We start from the raw sequence: 18,119 nt of genomic DNA, 5'->3' as shown, positions 1-18,119 counted from the left end.
AAAAAAAAAAAAAAACACTGGAACATTTTTCAAAATATGATGTGTTTATTTGTGTTCTGCAGAAGAAATAAATGCAGGCAGGTTTAGAATGACATGAGGGTGAGTAAATGATGACAGAATTTTGGGTGGGTGGTATAAATATTAATGGAATTTGAATTTTCTGTGTTTTTAAAAGTGCTTCATCGTCTGTGGCCTAGCAGTGTACATTGAGCCATAGAGCTTGTAAACAAATAAATAAAAAGAAACGTGTGTGTGTGTGTGTGTGTGTGTGTGTGTGTGTGTGTGTATATATATACTATTATTATTATTAATATTTTTATTTATTTATTTTTTTTTTTCAAATATATAAATTTTTTTATTTGTTTAGTTCTTTTTGTTTTAATTGTTCATATTTATTTTTTGTTTATTTTTATTTATTTGTTTTAGTGATGTTTTTTATCTTAATTTGTGGGTGTCAGAAAAATCTATTTATTTTTTATTAATAAAGTGTGTTTCCAATCCACTGTGTAAGATACACACATTAAATAAAATTCATTCAGGTTTAGAATGACCTGTTAACTTTCATTTTAAGTTTTTTTTTTTTTTTTTTTTTTTGTTTTGTTTATTTGTTCTTATTTTTAGGTTTTTATTCGTTTCTTGTTTATGTTTTTGTTTATTTGTTAATTTGTGGATGTGGTTCATGTTCACTGTGTAAGATGCGTGTGATAAATAAAAATCATACTGGTTTGGAAGAACATGAGGTTGAGTAAGTGATGACAAAACTGTTTCTTTGAGACGGGGAAGTTAAACTCCTACTGCATTTCTGAACTCCATTTGCTAAATTTTCCGTATACATTCAGAAACCTTGTGATACCACTGTTTAAAATAAATACTGTAGTAACGGCAGTGTTTTGTGGCTTGAGTACGACAATTCTAACATGGCCTTGGGATACAAGTTACATGACACCAGTATTTTCAATATAGTGTCATGTCCACTCTTATGTCTCCGATCTGCTGTTCTTTCCAGTGCCAGATCACTTCACCACAGCTTTTTTTTTTTCAAATTGGTTGTTGGATCCTCAGTGGGCCGATTATGCGAGGGCAGTCTCATTTTCAGCCTCTCATTAACCAGCAAGAACAATCCTGCCTCTGTCTCTGTTGCTTTCACAGAGAGCCTCATTCAAGCTTCCTGAACTTTCTAAAACAGCACTCTGTAATCTGTCTTTATGATAAACGCCTTCAAATACGATCACTTCTTTCACTCTGGAAACCTCTCTGCCTGATTTTTCTGTCGTCATTGTAAATCATCTAATTGAAATTATGTTTGAACAAGTTTGTCAGGAGATTCTGTTGACAGGGGTCGAGGGAATTGTGGGGGTGGGTCTAGTTTGAAGGCTTTGCCGGCTCTCATTGGTTCTGAAGTTACAGGGGGTGGGGCTTACAGCTTCAGAGCCCCCAAGAAGCAGTGAATGTGACACTTTCCTCAAGCAATATTATCAGAAATATGCATTAGATAATAGTGAGTTGTTTAAAAGGACAAGGGAGAGAGATTGAGCTGAGATCGCAACCTTAACTGGATTCTGTTTGCCTTTCCTATAGAACCTGGACCACAAGACACACTTCTGCACTTTGCTGCAAAGCGCGGGCTACGCAAGGTAGCACTGTTTCTCCTCCAGCAACCTGGAGGAAGAGAGGCCCTCCGACTTCCCAACAAACAGGGTCGTACGCCGGCCAGGGTCGCCCAGAAGAAAGGCCATACGCAGCTCCAGAAACTGCTGACGGAGTAAGTGTGCAAGAAAATTATATCCATAACCAGTATTTTTGGCTAGTTTTTAAGTAACCTTCTGGTCTCCAAGGCCCCCCATTGTCGAAGACAATTTATGAAGGCTCCCCAAAATCTTTCTGATACTTCTGCTATAATGACAAAGAGGATTATTTTGAGAGTTTTTAGTTACAGAAACAGAGTGGCAATATATGTTAAAATACATAATTATAAAAATTTAAAAATTCAGTTCCATAATCCCAATAACTGAATGTTCTTCATGGTTTACCTTTTTTATTACTGGTGCATTACTTTTAGTTTGTAATTACATGGGTTTAATTTAACATATATACAGCATATATAATATTTGTTATTATTGTAACACCTTAAATGAGTCCTGAGAATTGCCTGAGAAATAAAATTATGTAATGATGTTTAGATTATTTTTGCCTTGTTCTGTTGTAAAACTAATACAAACATGCATTTGAGACAAATTCATACAGCCATTGTTGATTGTCATTATTGTCCCCCTTGATCTATGAAATCTGACCAGATTAATGCCAAGAATAGGCTGTTATAAGCCACAGACTTTATCAAACAGAACGGACGTGGTGACCTTTGAAATGCCTTAAATAAATACAGCTTTATCAAATTTGTTGCTCTCAAACATAAAAAGTTAAGTCGCACTCGTAAAGGTAAAGTTTTTACATTTCCAATGTCCTAAACACCCCCGGGGTCAGCCAAACAGATCTGTTGAGGCAATGTTTGTATTGGGTTTGTTTAGATTCTCAAAAAGAGCAATGTTAGACTGAGTCAGATTTATAATATTAAAGCAATGACTTTTATCATGTGAATGAGGCGAGATTTAGTGTTGTGTTCTGAAGAAAGTGTTAGTGTTGTGTTCTGAAGAAAGGAGGATGTTGAAATGTGGGGGAGATAAGAGCAAAGCACAAGGACAGGCCATGTGGCTCTGAGCTCTTTGTAAACAGTTAAAGTCACATAAGCTTTTTAAAGCAAGCCTTTGCATTTCAAACCAGCAAGATCCTGTCTACAGATTTACTCAGTAAAGTGGCATTACCTGTACGTGTGTAACAGAAACGTTTACCTTTATCAGTTTCCTCCAGCCAGTGCTCTTCATAGTCTGTGGCTAGCAAACATATGTTTCCCTACTTGACTATTCTAAAACAGGGTACCAAGGCAGTCTGTGTACTCCTCAGGGTTGAAAACTAAACGGGTCTCCCCTTTAAAGCTCTGCTCATATATTTATGATATATGAGTGGGAGAATTGGGAGAGCTATGCTCGATTTGATCCCATTTTTTTTTCTGTTCATAGTTAATCAGATGTATACCCATGACCTCATGTCTATTAAATTAGATTTGAATCCAAGCCTATACATATGACAGTTTCCTGTTAGCTGTGTCACCCAGACTGATGTCTACCGGGTCACTGGCTGCCCAACTTTGGTAAAGCCAGTGAAATGTGATCACAGACAGAAGGATAGAAGAGAGACCAGAGCTAGCATGTGATCTGTGCTCTCTGGATTCAAGGGTCTGTTATAGAAGGCCGTTAAGTGCTTTGGTTTAGTGCCTCATTTAAAGCAAGTGTACTGAACCACAGCACACCCTTAGATGTTGCCTCAAATCTTTCCATCAAAGCTCATGGTATTTCGTTGGTGGTTTCTCTAAGATATTTTGATGTACTTTCTATGAAGTCATTAAAATACAGTATATAATATCTTATAATATTCATTGTGATCTGTTTAATACATCATATTACTTGCCTATTTATGATTTCACCTTTAGTATAATGCATAACATATAAAACCTGATCAACACTCAATTTTGTGTTATCAAATAAAAGTTAGTATTATAATGTATTATAACTCAGGTTTCAATTATATATATGAGTTTGAATATATCTAAATATTATTTTATAATGTTACCACTTTGTCATTATGTTGTATTTATAGATTAATCGGTTCAGTTAGTGATAGAAGACACAGCAGTTATACAGCACAAATTGTTCAGCTCTCCAGTCCTTAAGAGTTTAGCCTTTCATCACATCTGTCATTTGGCTAATGCTCAGGCTGCTTAAAATATTCCTCTCAGGTCTGCAAGACCTTAAGAGCTTCTCCTTTTCACTTTGCACTCTTTAGTTTCCTATGAATGATGTCACAGTGTTGCTATGGATACCATTTTGGACCTTAGATACACAGCAGGTGAAAACAGTTCCTGTTGTTACCCATGTGTCAGAGCTCTGGGGACAATCTGAGCCACTTACAAACACAAAAAGACAAACAGTTGCACATTTTCTCTTTCGAAAGCTTGTAGCTTTTTGGGTCTGATGAAGGTGATTCCGCCTTAGTAATTTACTATTACTACGATACATAATGTTCAGTCGTGTGTCCACCTTAAATCTATTATTCATTTTTTTATTTTATTTGTTTGACATGTTGACACTGCCATCAGGAACTTCAATTTCACCTTTAATGTAATCACGCTGTTTTTCTCTCCCTACACAAGAAAAAAAGCAGAACAGGTTTTTACACTAGTGAGAGTGAGTTTTTCATATCTTTGTCTAAAGAAACAATGAAATTCTTGTTGTCCGAGCTCATTGTGGCATTGTGCCGGATTCAAAACTGTTTTAAGTTTAGCTACGACGTTTAAACGATTAATTTTTCACACTTGAGTCGACATTCTGTGTTCTCCACAGTAACCACAATCAGTATTGTGCATTACTTCACATCCTCTGTAGGTGTGCTGGGTGTGGCCTTGCTGATTCAGTGCCTCGAGATTGGGTGTTCTCAAAGTTTGCTATGTTTGTGTTGTGCAGGGTTGACAATCTGCCTGAGTTGGAGACGAAAACATCCAAGTGGCGTTACCCAGAAGGCAGAGCTCTGCGACACCACCCCAAGCTAAACACTTACACCCTGACGCTAGAGGATGTGCCAGGGAGTCCCCCACCTAGCCTTCAGTGTGATGTGGAGGAGCTCCAACGCCTCATTCAGTCACATCAGAAGGTGAGTCAGTGATTTTGAAGTCCTCTATGGCAGTAGGTGGGTCCTATTTTCTTGCTCTGCCACTTTAAGATCACAGTGATATTTCAAGCTGGGTACAATCAGCAGGGATGTTTGCTTTTGTGGTAGAACACTGCAGGAGGTAGCTATTTGTGACTAAAGGAAGTGACTAAATGCAGATCACAAACTAGACTGTCTCTTTCTATCTCTGTGCACACACTCTTGCTCTGTTTCTCTGGGTGAATGTTTAATGTCAGTTTTAATGAGGGCAGTATAAGGCGTGCTGCTTTATTTAATAGCTGTTTTTGAACTTTGTTTATTCAGGAAGATCCTCCGCCACAGCATAAGCCAGCACTGCTGATTCTTAACCGAAACTCCAGTGATAGAACAGAGCCTGCTGACTGCGTACCAGCCAATTCACTGGAGCCTGAGCATCAGGAACCCAACTCTGAACAAGAAGAAACCTGCGAATCGAACAGCTCTGCCTCTGCCGTTGAGGATGGACTGTGTATTCGTCAAAACGGCACAGGAAATCATGTCCAATCACAGGACAGGGAGGTGGAGCTTGACCCGCCACCTGTAGGGGATACTGGCAAGGCGTCAGATAAGACTGACTGTTCGCAGCAGCGGGTAGAAGGCGATTCTGTGACATTCAGTGCCCCTTCCTGTGGAAACCAGCGGGAGGAAGCTGATATAGAACTCTGCGTAATCAGTGCCAAACAGGGGGCTGCTTCACAGCCTGATAAAGGGAACCAAAAAGAGCAGGAGGCTTGGCAGAGGAGTTTACAGACTGAAAAAGACAATAACGCTCAATCTGGCAACCTTGAGTCCCAAGACATGGGCCACGCACAATCTCAGGGTCTCCTCCCCACGGAAACTAGTCAGCCTTCACAAAGAGAGGAGGAGAGCGAGGGGAGTGCTGATCTAAGTTGGCGAGGGGACTTACCAGAGGAAAGGGAAGGGGAGACGAGTAGCAGCCAGGAAATAAGCTTAAACTCTAAAGCACTTTCTTCCCATTATCCAGAGGAAAACGGTCAGCACGACGAAAAGTTTGAGCCCAAGCTGCCTACGGAATGCTCGGTGGGAACAGACGAAGCTAAACTGACTTTAATTCAGGTAAATTCTGAGGTTACCTCATCCGTACGAAATGATGAAACTGTTATTTCTGATGGTGTTGACAAGCCACATGGTAGCCTAGAGACAGAGACAGGAAATCTTAGCGAACACACCAAAGGCAACACTGAGTCAGTTTCTGGTTTGGTTACGGATGACGTTAGCATAAAGCAGAACTCTGGATTTAGCATTTCAGGAGGTGATCCTTTGGAATCGTTAAGTCTCCAGCCAAACATGGCACCAGGACCGGTGCATAAGGTTAGACGAGGGCTCTCACCTGTTCCTGAGGCTTCTCCTCATGAAGGTCCAGCTGTGGAGCCCTTGTCTGAGACTACAGAAGGTTTTCAACAGCCACACCAAGTCACACAATCTTCAGAAACTGCATTAGAATGTCAGGAGATTTTGAATGACTCAGACTGTGACATCAGTGCAATAGCAGGGGTTTCTGTTGGCATCACTGCAGAGGTTTCATCTCGCCAGATTGCCGGGTCTCTACCTGATGGAAGCAAGGAGGAGGTAGCCTCTAATGAAAGGATAAACCACCCTAAGGAGATCTTTGAAGAGCAGGAATCAATTGATGACATTGTTGTCTCACAGTTGGATGACGAATCCAAATCTTCTGATGAATCTTCTCTGCCTGTTGACTCTGAAGCCTTTATCGTAAGTGATTTACAACAGGATGTGTCTACGATACTGTCTTCTGAACATTGTGGAGTTGATATAATCATAGGAACTCCTTTCGGAGGAGAAGAGGCATCTGAAACATTTGTTCAGCCAGACTCTACGTCCAAACTGGTTGAGCAGATTCCTGAGGAATATTCTGGAGATACCACAAATGAAAATCAAATTTGTGAGCCAGGGGAACCATCGGTTCTAGTGTCAACTTTGCAAGGTGAACCGGGATTTAAAGATGTTGCTCCAGATGACCCTCTACAGGAAAGGGAAATTGACTCCACTTCACAGGACACAATCAACAAGCTTCTTGATCTGCCGGAAATCACACACAATGATTGTCCTGAATCCAATGCACAGTTCCAGCTCCCAGAATCCTCCAAAGAGAGTGCAAACACACCATCAGAACCTACTGCTGAATGTGTGAATGACCTAGACCTATCTTGTGCCTCGCCCCTAAGCCAAGGCAGCAGACCTTCTGAGACCCCCTTCACTGATGGAGTAAAGATCTCTGCTGTAATTCCTGGTGGGGTTGAATGTGTTGACATGGCTACCGATATGTGTGAGACGACTGTCTCGGGGGACAGCCCATGCTCTCCCATGGACACCAGCAGAGGTTCAGTTCTGGAGAGCTCCTCCATGCCTGACCCACTCAATGCCTCATCCTCAACAGCTGAGCTCACTTCCCCTTTGGATATTAATAGTGGATTGCACCAGGATTTGGAACACACTTCCCCAGTGGATATAGACAATGGTACACCATCAGAACCTACTGTTGAATGTGTGAATGACCTTGACCTGTCTTGTGCCTCACCTCTAACAGAAAGCCAAGGCAGCAGACCTTCTGAGACCCCCTTCACTGATGGAGTAAAGATCTCTGCTGTAATTCCTGGTGGGGATGAATGTGTTGACGTGGCTACCGATATGTGCGAGACGACTGTCTCGGGGGACAGCCCATGCTCTCCCATGGACACCAGCAGTGGTTCAGCTCTGGAGAGCTCCTCCATGCCTGACCCACTCAATGCCTCATCCTCAACAGCTGAGCTCACTTCCCCTTTGGATATTAATAGTGGATTGCACCAGGATTTGGAACACACTTCCCCAGTGGATATAGACAATGGTTTGTCTGAGGAACTGCAGCCTTCAGAAACACCTGAGAGCCTGAATGGATTACATCAAGATTGTTTGATGGATCACAGTGAAACTCTTCAGCAGTGTGCAGAGGAACCACCTGTCGAACAAATGGCAGGTAATGCCTTTTGATTGATCATTCTCTCAGTGCTGACTGTGTAAACAATTATTTTAGGGAATCTGATGTTATTTGATAATGCTACTTTTTACCGTCATCCTGTGTAACAGTTGTTTGAAAGTCTGAAACTTTGTGCTGCTTCAAAATGACGTATGTTTGTCATGTCATTCTAATTAGATTGTTTACAGCGTAAGCTAATTTGTCATTGGCTTCATTGTATTCTGATTCATGCTTGTGTGTGTGCATGTGAATACAATGGTGTTTGCCTTACAAACTATTTTCTATGGACATAACATTGAGTTATTCTTATATAGGTCAATATTTATTCCCATTTTGTCTGTAATGTTATTTTTAGTAACAATTAGGCAAATTTCTGTCATTTGAAACCAAGCTCGATCAGCGGTTTAGGTTTCCATCCGGAAGGGAAAAACCTTCCTTGTCATTCAGGTAGCAGTGTTAATAGGGAGTGTTTGCAAATGATAATGTTATTTGCAGCACGTTGTATCATGGCAACCTGGTGATGTCAGCTCTGCCTCACCTCATTGAATGAAAACATTTGAAAGATTATCTTTTGAACATTGTTTTTTTGTTTTTTGTTTTTTTTAACAAAGTAGATGCCCAGCTCTTTTCCACATGGGTGAGAATTCAGCATTGTTCTACTAATAGCTGCTTACTGTATGTGTTATTTATATCACATTCGTGGAGGTGCTGATCTCAGTTTGAAAGGAGGAATAAGTCACTTCCTTTTATCAAAACATGGGGTTAATAACATATCTAAATGGTCTTATTACGATTTGTTCATTTCTGAGTAAACAAATACACCTGCGCAACAGAAATGTTCGCTCTTTGGACATGAATCAGCAGCTGAGTTAATGAATTACGTATTGATTTTTTGGAAATTTCCATTAAAATTCACACATGAATTTCCTTGAAACTGTGGGTTTCACTTATTTACCTGAAGCGTTTTGTTGTTTGTACATGCACAAAAAACTAGCCTCTTCATCTACAGTAAGTTTGACAGAATGGCAAAGCAGTTACTTTTAAAACTTAAAAGTGCTACAGTCTTTTATTAGTTTCAAATTATAAATGTCATCTTTCTTGATTCCACCTCACAGTTGACGGCGCTTTAGCAGAGGATGCGGTGGACGGACACCAAGACTCCTCAGCAGACATAGCGAATTCCCAAATGGTGAGTATTCTTTGGCTAATTTCCTCAACCTGCCATCCACTAAATAAATCATTAACATTTAGACCTCTTGGTATGATTCACTCAGAGAGTTTGCGTCCAGCCACCCTGAATTCTCACTCAGTAGCTAGGACGGTGGTAGTTTCCCGAAAGGCTCCACTGAGCAGAAATTCAGGGATGTTTTGGACCTGACCTTCTGTCGTAAATCTGATTTCTCCGCCTGGTTGCTGAAAGTGCCTCAGCATTCTGACGCAGGTCTGAGTTGGAACTGCTGAACTGTGTCTCGTAAGGTCAAACTGGTAGATATGGGAACACTGCCACCCTACAGCTCACACTGGTTGTGTGTGTGTGCTGTCCTTTTCTCAAGGAGGAAAGATGACTTCACCCTTTTTTTTCCCAGTTGTGTGTCAGAGGGATGATATCAGTGGCGAGAAAACAGAGGGAGGAAGGGAAGATGTGATAGCTTGGGTGTTTATGCGGGCCAGCAAGAGTGATGAAGTAAGATGACTATCTTCAGTCTTTGGGAGTTTCTGATTAGAAGGAACTTCGGCCGCTTATTTTGTCATCTTCCTGTGGGAATCCATATTGTTTTGACTGCTTCCTGTGCCTCATATTTTGGTTTTGGAGTACCTGATATGATCTAAAATTATTGTTGAGGAGGTGAAAGATAAAGTTAAAACTCTTGATACAGTATATAAAGGCCCATTAACACCAAAAATTATGTACTGTAATGATAACTGCAGGTATAAAGTTATAATAATCATTCTAATTCTTGAGAACGGGAAATAAGAATAGGGAAGTCCGCACCACAGCTATAACAATATTATTGGAATCACTTTCAGATCTTTATTTTTTTTAATCTACTGAACGATAAAAACATTGACAACAGGTCAGAATTCTCAGCAAGAAGAGCTCAGCATACAACAAAACTGCAGTGCATACTTATAATAAACAGAATGCTATCATCCGATGGTGTGGACGCTATCGTTACAGTTATCGTTTTTTGGTGTGAACGGGCCTTAAAGCAATGGAAACTGACACGTGTTTGCTAGCATGTTGCAACTAGCATCTTTGTTTTGATTGTAGTGCACTCAAGCATGAGTGATGAAATTATCTTTTTCTTGTAAGTGATTGACTGAGTGAGTGACATAATGGGGTTTCATTCATTCTGAGGAGACACTTGTGGAGACACCTTTTGTCTTCAAACAAATTAGCAGAGAATGCTAAGTCTAATTTTTTTAAAACATTAGCTTGCTTAAGCTGCATTCTTCCAGTTTTATTTGAATCTAGGTCCTATTTGGGGGAAAAAGAATTAACCCATTATTGACTGTCTGATCTTTTGTACCCCCTTCTGACCTCTCTTGTCAAGGTACTGTAGCTTCTAGGTTGCCTCTGAAATCAAGCTACATTTACACTTATCTGCAGTCTGGCATGCAGACTTGGAACGCATCATGAGGTTGTATAGCTACATTGTCAGCATTTGAAAGAAATTACACTCTGGAACATTCTATCTTAAGAGACTCTTAAGATAAGAGCAGAGGCCACATTTAAAGAGCATCCCAGCTTTGACTAGCATGCTAACTTTATCCTTGCTTGTCCAATACAAAGCACAAGAAAGCCGGAGTTCTTAATAGCGGTGCTTGCTAAAGCAGTATTATAATTTTTAAAATGAATGTATAAAACAATTTTATAGTGATTTTTCTTACATTTTCACTTTTGTTGTCATTCTGTCATTTAATTTATGAAGGTGGATTGGAAATCGGATCTGAGGTCACTTCATTCAGTCTGATTTGTCATGCTAGCATGTACCTTGACTGATTTGTATCTTTCCACACCAGAAAAGCTCAGTCTTCAAATATTTCTCACCATTGGAGATAGTTGATGAATGAATTCCTCATTGCAGTTGCTTCCAACAGAGGGCAGGGTGAAATCCAAGTTATATTTGTAGAGGCTGAAGAGAGAAGATTGTAAGAATTAGCATGATCGTATTATTATGCACTGTTTTTTTTTTTTTTAAACATGGGCGAATGAATCATTCACATAAGACCAGAAACATGCTTTATGAACATAAATGCAATCATTTTTGATTTCATACTGATTTTGAATGTTTTTCATCCTGCGCGTGTGATGGGTAATGGGTAGTTTGGTTGTTTTTAGCTTATTATCCTGTGGCGTCTAGAGCGCTGTGGCTCCCTCTTGTGTTAGGATGCTATATAACTCCTTCCAGATGTGCACTGAGCTGTCTAGTAGTCTACATATATGTTAGAGAGAGGGAAAAGGGCAAAAAAAGCACAGACTGTGGTCTCAATGTGCCACCAATCTTTTCTTTTCACCATCTCTTTTCATCTGTCCTCGTGCAGCAGGCAAGATGCACTGTGGGAACCCCTTTAAAGGAGTTCCTTTTTTACTAAACATCCAAACTAATAAACCACACAAGCCACCCCTGGGAAACAGAGCCTTAGCGTGCACTCACAAACACGTACGCAAACACAAATCCGGCGTCTAGTGTGTTGGAAAAAGGGACAAGGCTGCCTCTCAAGCGCTGGAATGTGAAGTCTAAGAATGGCGTGATGTTGAAGAAAAGCAAAGGGCTGGTGTTGGTGGAGTGGGAGGGTTGAAGACACCGCTGAGGCTGGTCTAGATCCACACACACTCCTTCCATTCATGCATCTGTTTGTTGGCTCCGCCAATGATGGAAATATCCTTTGTTTTGTTCTCACTCAACTTCTGTGCTTCTGCGTGCCCCTTTCAAGTCATCCTCTTTTTTCCCTCAGTCCATTATCCTTTGTTGTTCTCTCATTTCCAGCATTAGTTCTTCCAAAAAGTCATTTACTCAGCCTCATGTTGATTCAAACCCATATGGCTTTCTTCTGTGGAACGCAAAAGCAGAAGTTTGTATTTTAGTGTTTGACACTCTTTTCAATGCATTTAAAAGTTACACAAGCACCTACACTATAATAGTGGGCCTTATAACTATATTTGAACTATATTTACGTCTCCTGAAATCGTAAGATACCTTTTTATGGCTGACTGATTTAAAAGGTCAAACAAACCTCAGAAGCATTTGCATGGATGAATAATCATTTACAAAAAGATCAATAACATACATTTTGAAAACAGATGAACAGATGAATTTCCCTTTAATGCCAACTTGTTATTCACTGCTAATCTTTTTCTTCATTGAGCTGTTAATGATTATGCCCGGACCACTGAGTTAGCGAGTTCGAGAATTCAAAAACCGGATCAGTCAGATTTGTGAATTAATCGCTCAGACTTGTTTCGTGAATTGGATCAACTGATTAATTTAGAGACCTGACTCAAAGGAATGATTCATTCATGATTCGGATATCACTGCTTCTCTCTTGAACGTCAGTATTTTTAGTGACTAATGCCAAATTGCAGTCTATTATTCACATAAAGGTTATCATATAATTAAAAAAAAACTCAATATTGCACTCAACTCATATGGACCACTTTTAGGATGCTTTTATGGCGTGTTTTTGTCATTTGTTGTGTGTGAAAAGAACATCCAGGATATTCTTGAATTTCACAGAACAGACATGAGGAGAGTAAAAAAAAAAAAAAGACAATTTAATTTGTTTTTCGTCGGATTGTTCCTTTAAATCATAGATTGTGTTCATAGATTTAAATCATTTAAATCATAGATGAGTGGTCTTGAGTGAAACGCCGGGATAACATGCGCCGGGATCCCCACAAAGAGCCCTTGTTTCTCCTATCCCCTCCTCCACTGGATAATCACACACGCATGCATGCAAACACACAATAAAGAGCAAATTGACTGCGTCAGGACAACCTACACAGTTATCTGAATATCTGTTACTCCTAAGTACAAGTAAGGATCTTCATGCTAAACGTGGAAAAGTGTATGAGACTTTAATTGAAGGTGTTTTTGTGCTCAAGGTGTGTCTGTGTGACTGTTTTGTGTGTTTTTGTATAAAATTATATATTCCCACACCGTGACACCCTCATTATACTGTATGTTGGATGGAAACTCCCAAGCACATGTAGAAAAACAGTGCAGTTCGGCATGCATGCATTGGTTCAACAACAGGCTTGTCATAATGCTACCACCCTTTGCTTTAATCCACAGTTTCAAGTAATGCAATATTTTAATTTCTCGTTGTTTCCCTATTATATATTGTGCAGTAGTTTAGTAGCAGCCATGGCAGTGTTATAACTATTATAGTACTTATTAATATTTTGAATTAGCTTTTAGTTTTTTGAATAACCATTTTTATTTTAGTCTTAGTAATTTTGTGCTTTTTTCATTTTTATTAGTTTTTGCTTTTAAAAAAAAAATTCTATTTAGCTTTCAATTTTAGTAATTTTAGTACTTTAAAACTTATTTGTGTTTGTTTTTTCATCTAATATTTAGATTTATATTTTTATTTCAGCTTTATTTCATTTAACATCTATTTTAGTAGTTTTAGTTAACAACAACACTGAACCGGTATTTTCACATGAACCCTTGAGTTTTTGTGTAAAGTGAAATCAAGATAATTGACTTCTGATTCTTTTCCAAAAGTTCAATTTGAGTTCCTTGCACTGCCTCAATTGCACTGAATCCCATCAGCCTGTGCTCTGGCCTTTTATCATGCTTGCCATTTGAAACGGTTGCCATGGCTCCAGCTGTTAGTCGGTTGATGGTTCTATACAGATGCAAGGTTTGAAGGTCCCTTGCGTCCAATGCTAAGCTAAATCCGATTTATTGCGCCTTATACTTCTTGTTTGAATTGTGAACAGCATAGATCAACAGTGTATCATGTTCTATCATGACAAAATCTTTCTGATAGAATGCTTACTTGGATGAAAAGGCTTATCTTGCACTTCACAGAACACAAGCTATAGGTGGAGTCTGGGAATCTTGCCCCACAGTTTAAAGGATGAAAACCCTCTGAAAACGTTTCTCTTATCAGAGAATGAATGTGACGACCTTGTCCTCTTTGGTCGCAGTTAACCGATCATAGTTCAACCACACAGTGATGCACATTGGGAACGACGTGAAGCTTTCTATGTGAAAATAGAGAAGGATGGAAACGGTGGGATGAGAGGGATTGAGAAAGAGCAAAGAGGGAAAAGAAATGATCAGCTGCGATACGGTGAGTCTGTTAAAAAAAAACGAACAAACAGTGAAAGCAGAAAGAAAGCCAGTGATAGAAAAAGAGAGGGAGTGTGCTGAAGGAAAAAAGAGAGAGGGAGGGAGGGGAGAAAGAAGTGTGTGAAGAAGGGAGGGAGGGAGAGTGAGAATGGGGCTGGTTCATGGTGCAGATGTGCAGAGAGTTGCTCATTTTTCCCAAAGCTTGACTGGAAACTCCACAAGTCTCGGGCTTCATGTTGGACTATAACAGCACTTTCTTCTTCTCCTTGACATTTCACTCCTGGAAAAGATGTACGAGCGACACCGGCGAAAGTACAGCCTGTGCGCAAAGGGCAAGAGATCAGTGGACGTGGTTTTGATAAAGGTACAAAACTAAAAACAAGCAGTAGTTATGTTCTTTGTTGAGTTTTTCAAAAGTCTGTTAAAAATCATTGTTTGTGGGACTTGTCCATAAATTTTGCAGATTGTCTTGTTGACAGTTGCGTTTGCCGTCACATTGCATTGATTAGTGTTGGCCGGGAGTGTTGTTGAGATGCCAGAGATCTCGCTCGCGTTGAATCGAAGGGGTGTGTGTGTGTGTGTGTTTGTGAGAGAGCTGTGGAGCTTTGCTGCTTGGCTTGGGTGGAGTTCAGTTTTGGATTTGAAACGATGAGGCCTGCTTTTCAATTTTTGGCCACCGTTGTCGGCTGACTCTTGGGTTTGACATTTTGTTCTAGACATGCTGGAGTTTGAAGATGGAGTAATTTCGTGACCGTTTTTTTCCTCTAGTGTTTGTTGTCAAACAAATGTTGAAACCTGAGACTTCTCAGTCCTCAGACTTTTCATTTTCACAAAGATTTAGATTTGTTCTTTAGTTTCAAAGCAATGTGGATGTTTCATAGCAACACTTTAGGGACAAAAGTGTCCCAAGAATTAGCAAAATTTAAGATGACGTCCTTTTCGAGGACATTAAATAATGTATAAGGAAAAAATAAAAGTAACTGTCAAACAGACGTTGAAACCTGAGACTTCTCTGTCCATATTTTCTTCTAAAGCTTTAAAGCAATGTTTATATTTCATATCGACACTTTAGGGACAAAAGTGCACCTTAAAGTTAGCAAAATTGTGACACGATTTCTTTTTGGGGAATAAAAGGATCTATAAATAGGGTAATTTTCATTCTAAAAATACAGAAGCTTTATATAAAGCTTAGTCTAAAAATGCTAAAGCTTTGTAAAAACAATAGTAGTGTACTGTGTCCTAGTTTAGATATTATGTGTGTGGGAACAGTAGGGACGCTGGCTGGAATGCTGTCAGTGTGTTGGAGGTTGTATATTTAGTGACTGGTCTAGTACTGTATCAGTGAAGGTCACAGCCAGACATGTAAAGGGCCTTTCCACAGTCTGACCCCTCGATTATAGGCTCTTGATAAGTGCAATGGTGCAGGCTTGCTTCACTGCCTGTTTATCTCCATTCACTTCTCCTGCTTCCTTCTGCTCTCCGTCATCTGACGTGAGCTGGCAGCAGGTCTGAGAATCATTTTGTGGGAAGGCGAGTTAATAAAAAAAAAATCTCGAATTGTAGGTATAAAATATTTTAAGTTATAAATGGAGAAATGCCATGCATAATTATTCCTTCATATAAGTTGCTTAAATTAAAGGATTTTTGTTATGGTACGGTTTTACTTTAACATTTCTGTTTTTAAATTACATTTTATTTTATATTATTATTATTATTTACAGTTTATTCACATTCCTGATGCACACTTACCTGCTAGGCTTCTGTTATAGCTGTGTGATTCCTGTTCATTTTTACAGAATGAGGGACGAGACGTAATTTGATATAGGTTTCTCAGGGCTACATATGATAAATTATTCATTTAATGACAAGAATGGTTTAATTATATAGAATTAGATACATGACCCTGGAGCACAAAACCAGTCATAAGTGTCAATTTTTCATCATCTGAAAACTGAATAAATAAGCTTTCCATTGATGTATGGTTTGTTAGCATAGGACAATATTTGACCAAGATACAACTATTTGAAAATCTGGAATCTGAGGGTGCAAAAAATCTAAATATTGAGAAAATCGCCTTTAAAGTTGTCCAAATGAAGCTCTTAGCAATGCATATTACTATTAAGTTTTAATATATTTATGGTAGGAAATTTACAAAATATCTTCATGGAACATGATCTTTACTTAATATCCTAATGATTTTTGGCATAAAAGAAAAATCGATAATTTTGACACATACAATGTATTTTTGGCTATTGCTACAAATATACCCCAGTGACTTAAGACTGGTTTTGTGGTCCATGGTCACATATATAGAACTTGCTGAAATGAAATGACCATTGATTTTACAAAAATATTTACTTTTACTTTTTAATATTTTTTAATAATGACTTAGTATTATAATACAATATAATTTTATTTATGAAATTTTGCATAGCAAATGTCCATACAAGAATCCATGATTAGTTTAATTGCATTTTAAACTTCATATAAAATTTAAGTGATTTGTTATTTAAAATTAATGTTTAATTTAAAATGAAAGTTATTACACGTTTTCCTGTTAATTTCTTTTTATGGTTTGATTAAATATTCTGTAGTTAATTTTTAAAGTGTGTGTGTAAATACTATAGACTGCATGTGAATTTTACGGTCAGCTTGATGGTCTCAGCAGCGAAAAACTCTTTTTATCACTTTAAATCAACATTATATATATGCTTATATTTGTGAGGTGATATATTAATATAGAGTCCACATTAACATCTGTGGTTGAAACTGAAGAGAGGCTGTTAAACTGTTTTTTTAGTTAAGAAACTGGGCAGCAGGTGCCGGATCATTGCTAAGTGAGGTTTGAGAAAGACAGGTTGTCCACCGCTCGTCTGAAAGAGCACCCAAGGGAGCACTTTTCAATTGACGCAAACCTTTGTTGTAGCATATTCCTTTCAACTGGGACCTCCTTGATATTCATCGAGAAGCCAAATGGCTACTTAACACCTCGTTTAAGTCATTTCACAGATGTTTTACCCGGAACCACCTGCCAGAAACAGGTAGGAGAACCATGCTAAATCAAAGTCGGTAGCTGTTAAGCGTTTTTGCAGTATGAAAATGGCATGTGATTGTTTTGAGACTGTATCTGTGAGACTGTTTTAACGTCCTCTGGTGCCCACTGCCATGACATAGGTTTTCCTGTCTCCACAGCTCGTCATATCTGTGGAATGTGTCCAGAATGACCAGCTCAGACCACAGTCTGTGGATAGTCTCACTCCACACTCAGTGGATTACAGCTCTGTTTCATACGCCATTCGGAAGTTCTGTCATCTCTAAATATAGCCCATCTCAACAGTCTCCCTTTCCATGATTAGACCATGGATGTGTTTGGATTTCAGCTGCATCTATCAGAGCCAGAGCACTCAAAAGATACTTTGCCACAAATTTCATCTCTCTTTGCTTGGATACATACACTACCATTCAAAATTTGGGGTTGGTAAGATTTATGTTTTGAAAGAAGTCTGCATTTATTTAATCAAAAATACAGTAAAAACAGTAATATTGTGAAATGTTATTAAAATTTAAAATAACTGCTTTCTAATTTATTCTTGTGATGGAAAAGCCTAGAGGACGCAGTGTCTCGTTCCCTACTCAGGGAACCATGGTTACATAAGTAACCTGAGACGTTTTCAGCAGTCATTGTTTCAGTCTTCGGTGTCACTCTAATATGCTGCTTTGCTGATCAAGAAACATTTATTACTCTTTTTTAAGGATTCTTTGATGCATAGAACGTTCAAACAATGTTTATTGAAATAGTTGAATTATTAAAATTGTTATTTAAAATTGAAATCTTTTGTGACATTATAAATGTCTTTACTGTCATTTTTTATTAATTTAATGCATCCCTTTAACCTACCATTTTCTAATTGTTTTAACTTAAGTATATTTGAATGTTTAGTTTTAAGATTGATTTGATGGTATTTAAAAACAGCAAATGACCTTTTAAAGTTTGGATAGCCTTTTACTTTTTTTTTTTTTTT

The 18,119-nt window shown here is 38.6% G+C and overlaps 1 protein-coding gene across 6 annotated transcripts in view; it reads left to right on the top strand.

The window, feature by feature from the left end:
• Positions 1–18,119, top strand: part of LOC107701631 (A-kinase anchor protein 13-like) — a 68,915-nt gene that overhangs the window by 8,653 nt on the left and 42,143 nt on the right. For 4 of the 6 annotated variants that reach the window (XM_016503694.1, XM_016503672.1, XM_016503678.1 and 1 more), the window contains exons 2-5: positions 1,579–1,762; positions 4,575–4,761; positions 5,083–7,792; positions 8,908–8,981. In XM_016503694.1, coding sequence (XP_016359180.1) covers positions 1,579–1,762; positions 4,575–4,761; positions 5,083–7,792; positions 8,908–8,981 — 3,155 coding nt within the window. The remainder of the gene's footprint in view (positions 1–1,578; positions 1,763–4,574; positions 4,762–5,082; positions 7,793–8,907; positions 8,982–18,119) is intronic. The other 2 variants (XM_016503711.1, XM_016503703.1) reach the window with 2 other exon arrangements.

The sequence above is a fragment of the Sinocyclocheilus anshuiensis genome, unplaced genomic scaffold (assembly GCF_001515605.1).
Source record: "Sinocyclocheilus anshuiensis isolate Anshui unplaced genomic scaffold, SAMN03320099.WGS_v1.1 scaffold729, whole genome shotgun sequence".
Classification (NCBI taxonomy): domain Eukaryota; kingdom Metazoa; phylum Chordata; class Actinopteri; order Cypriniformes; family Cyprinidae; genus Sinocyclocheilus; species Sinocyclocheilus anshuiensis.
This window is presented reverse-complemented; position numbering and strand designations above follow the sequence as displayed.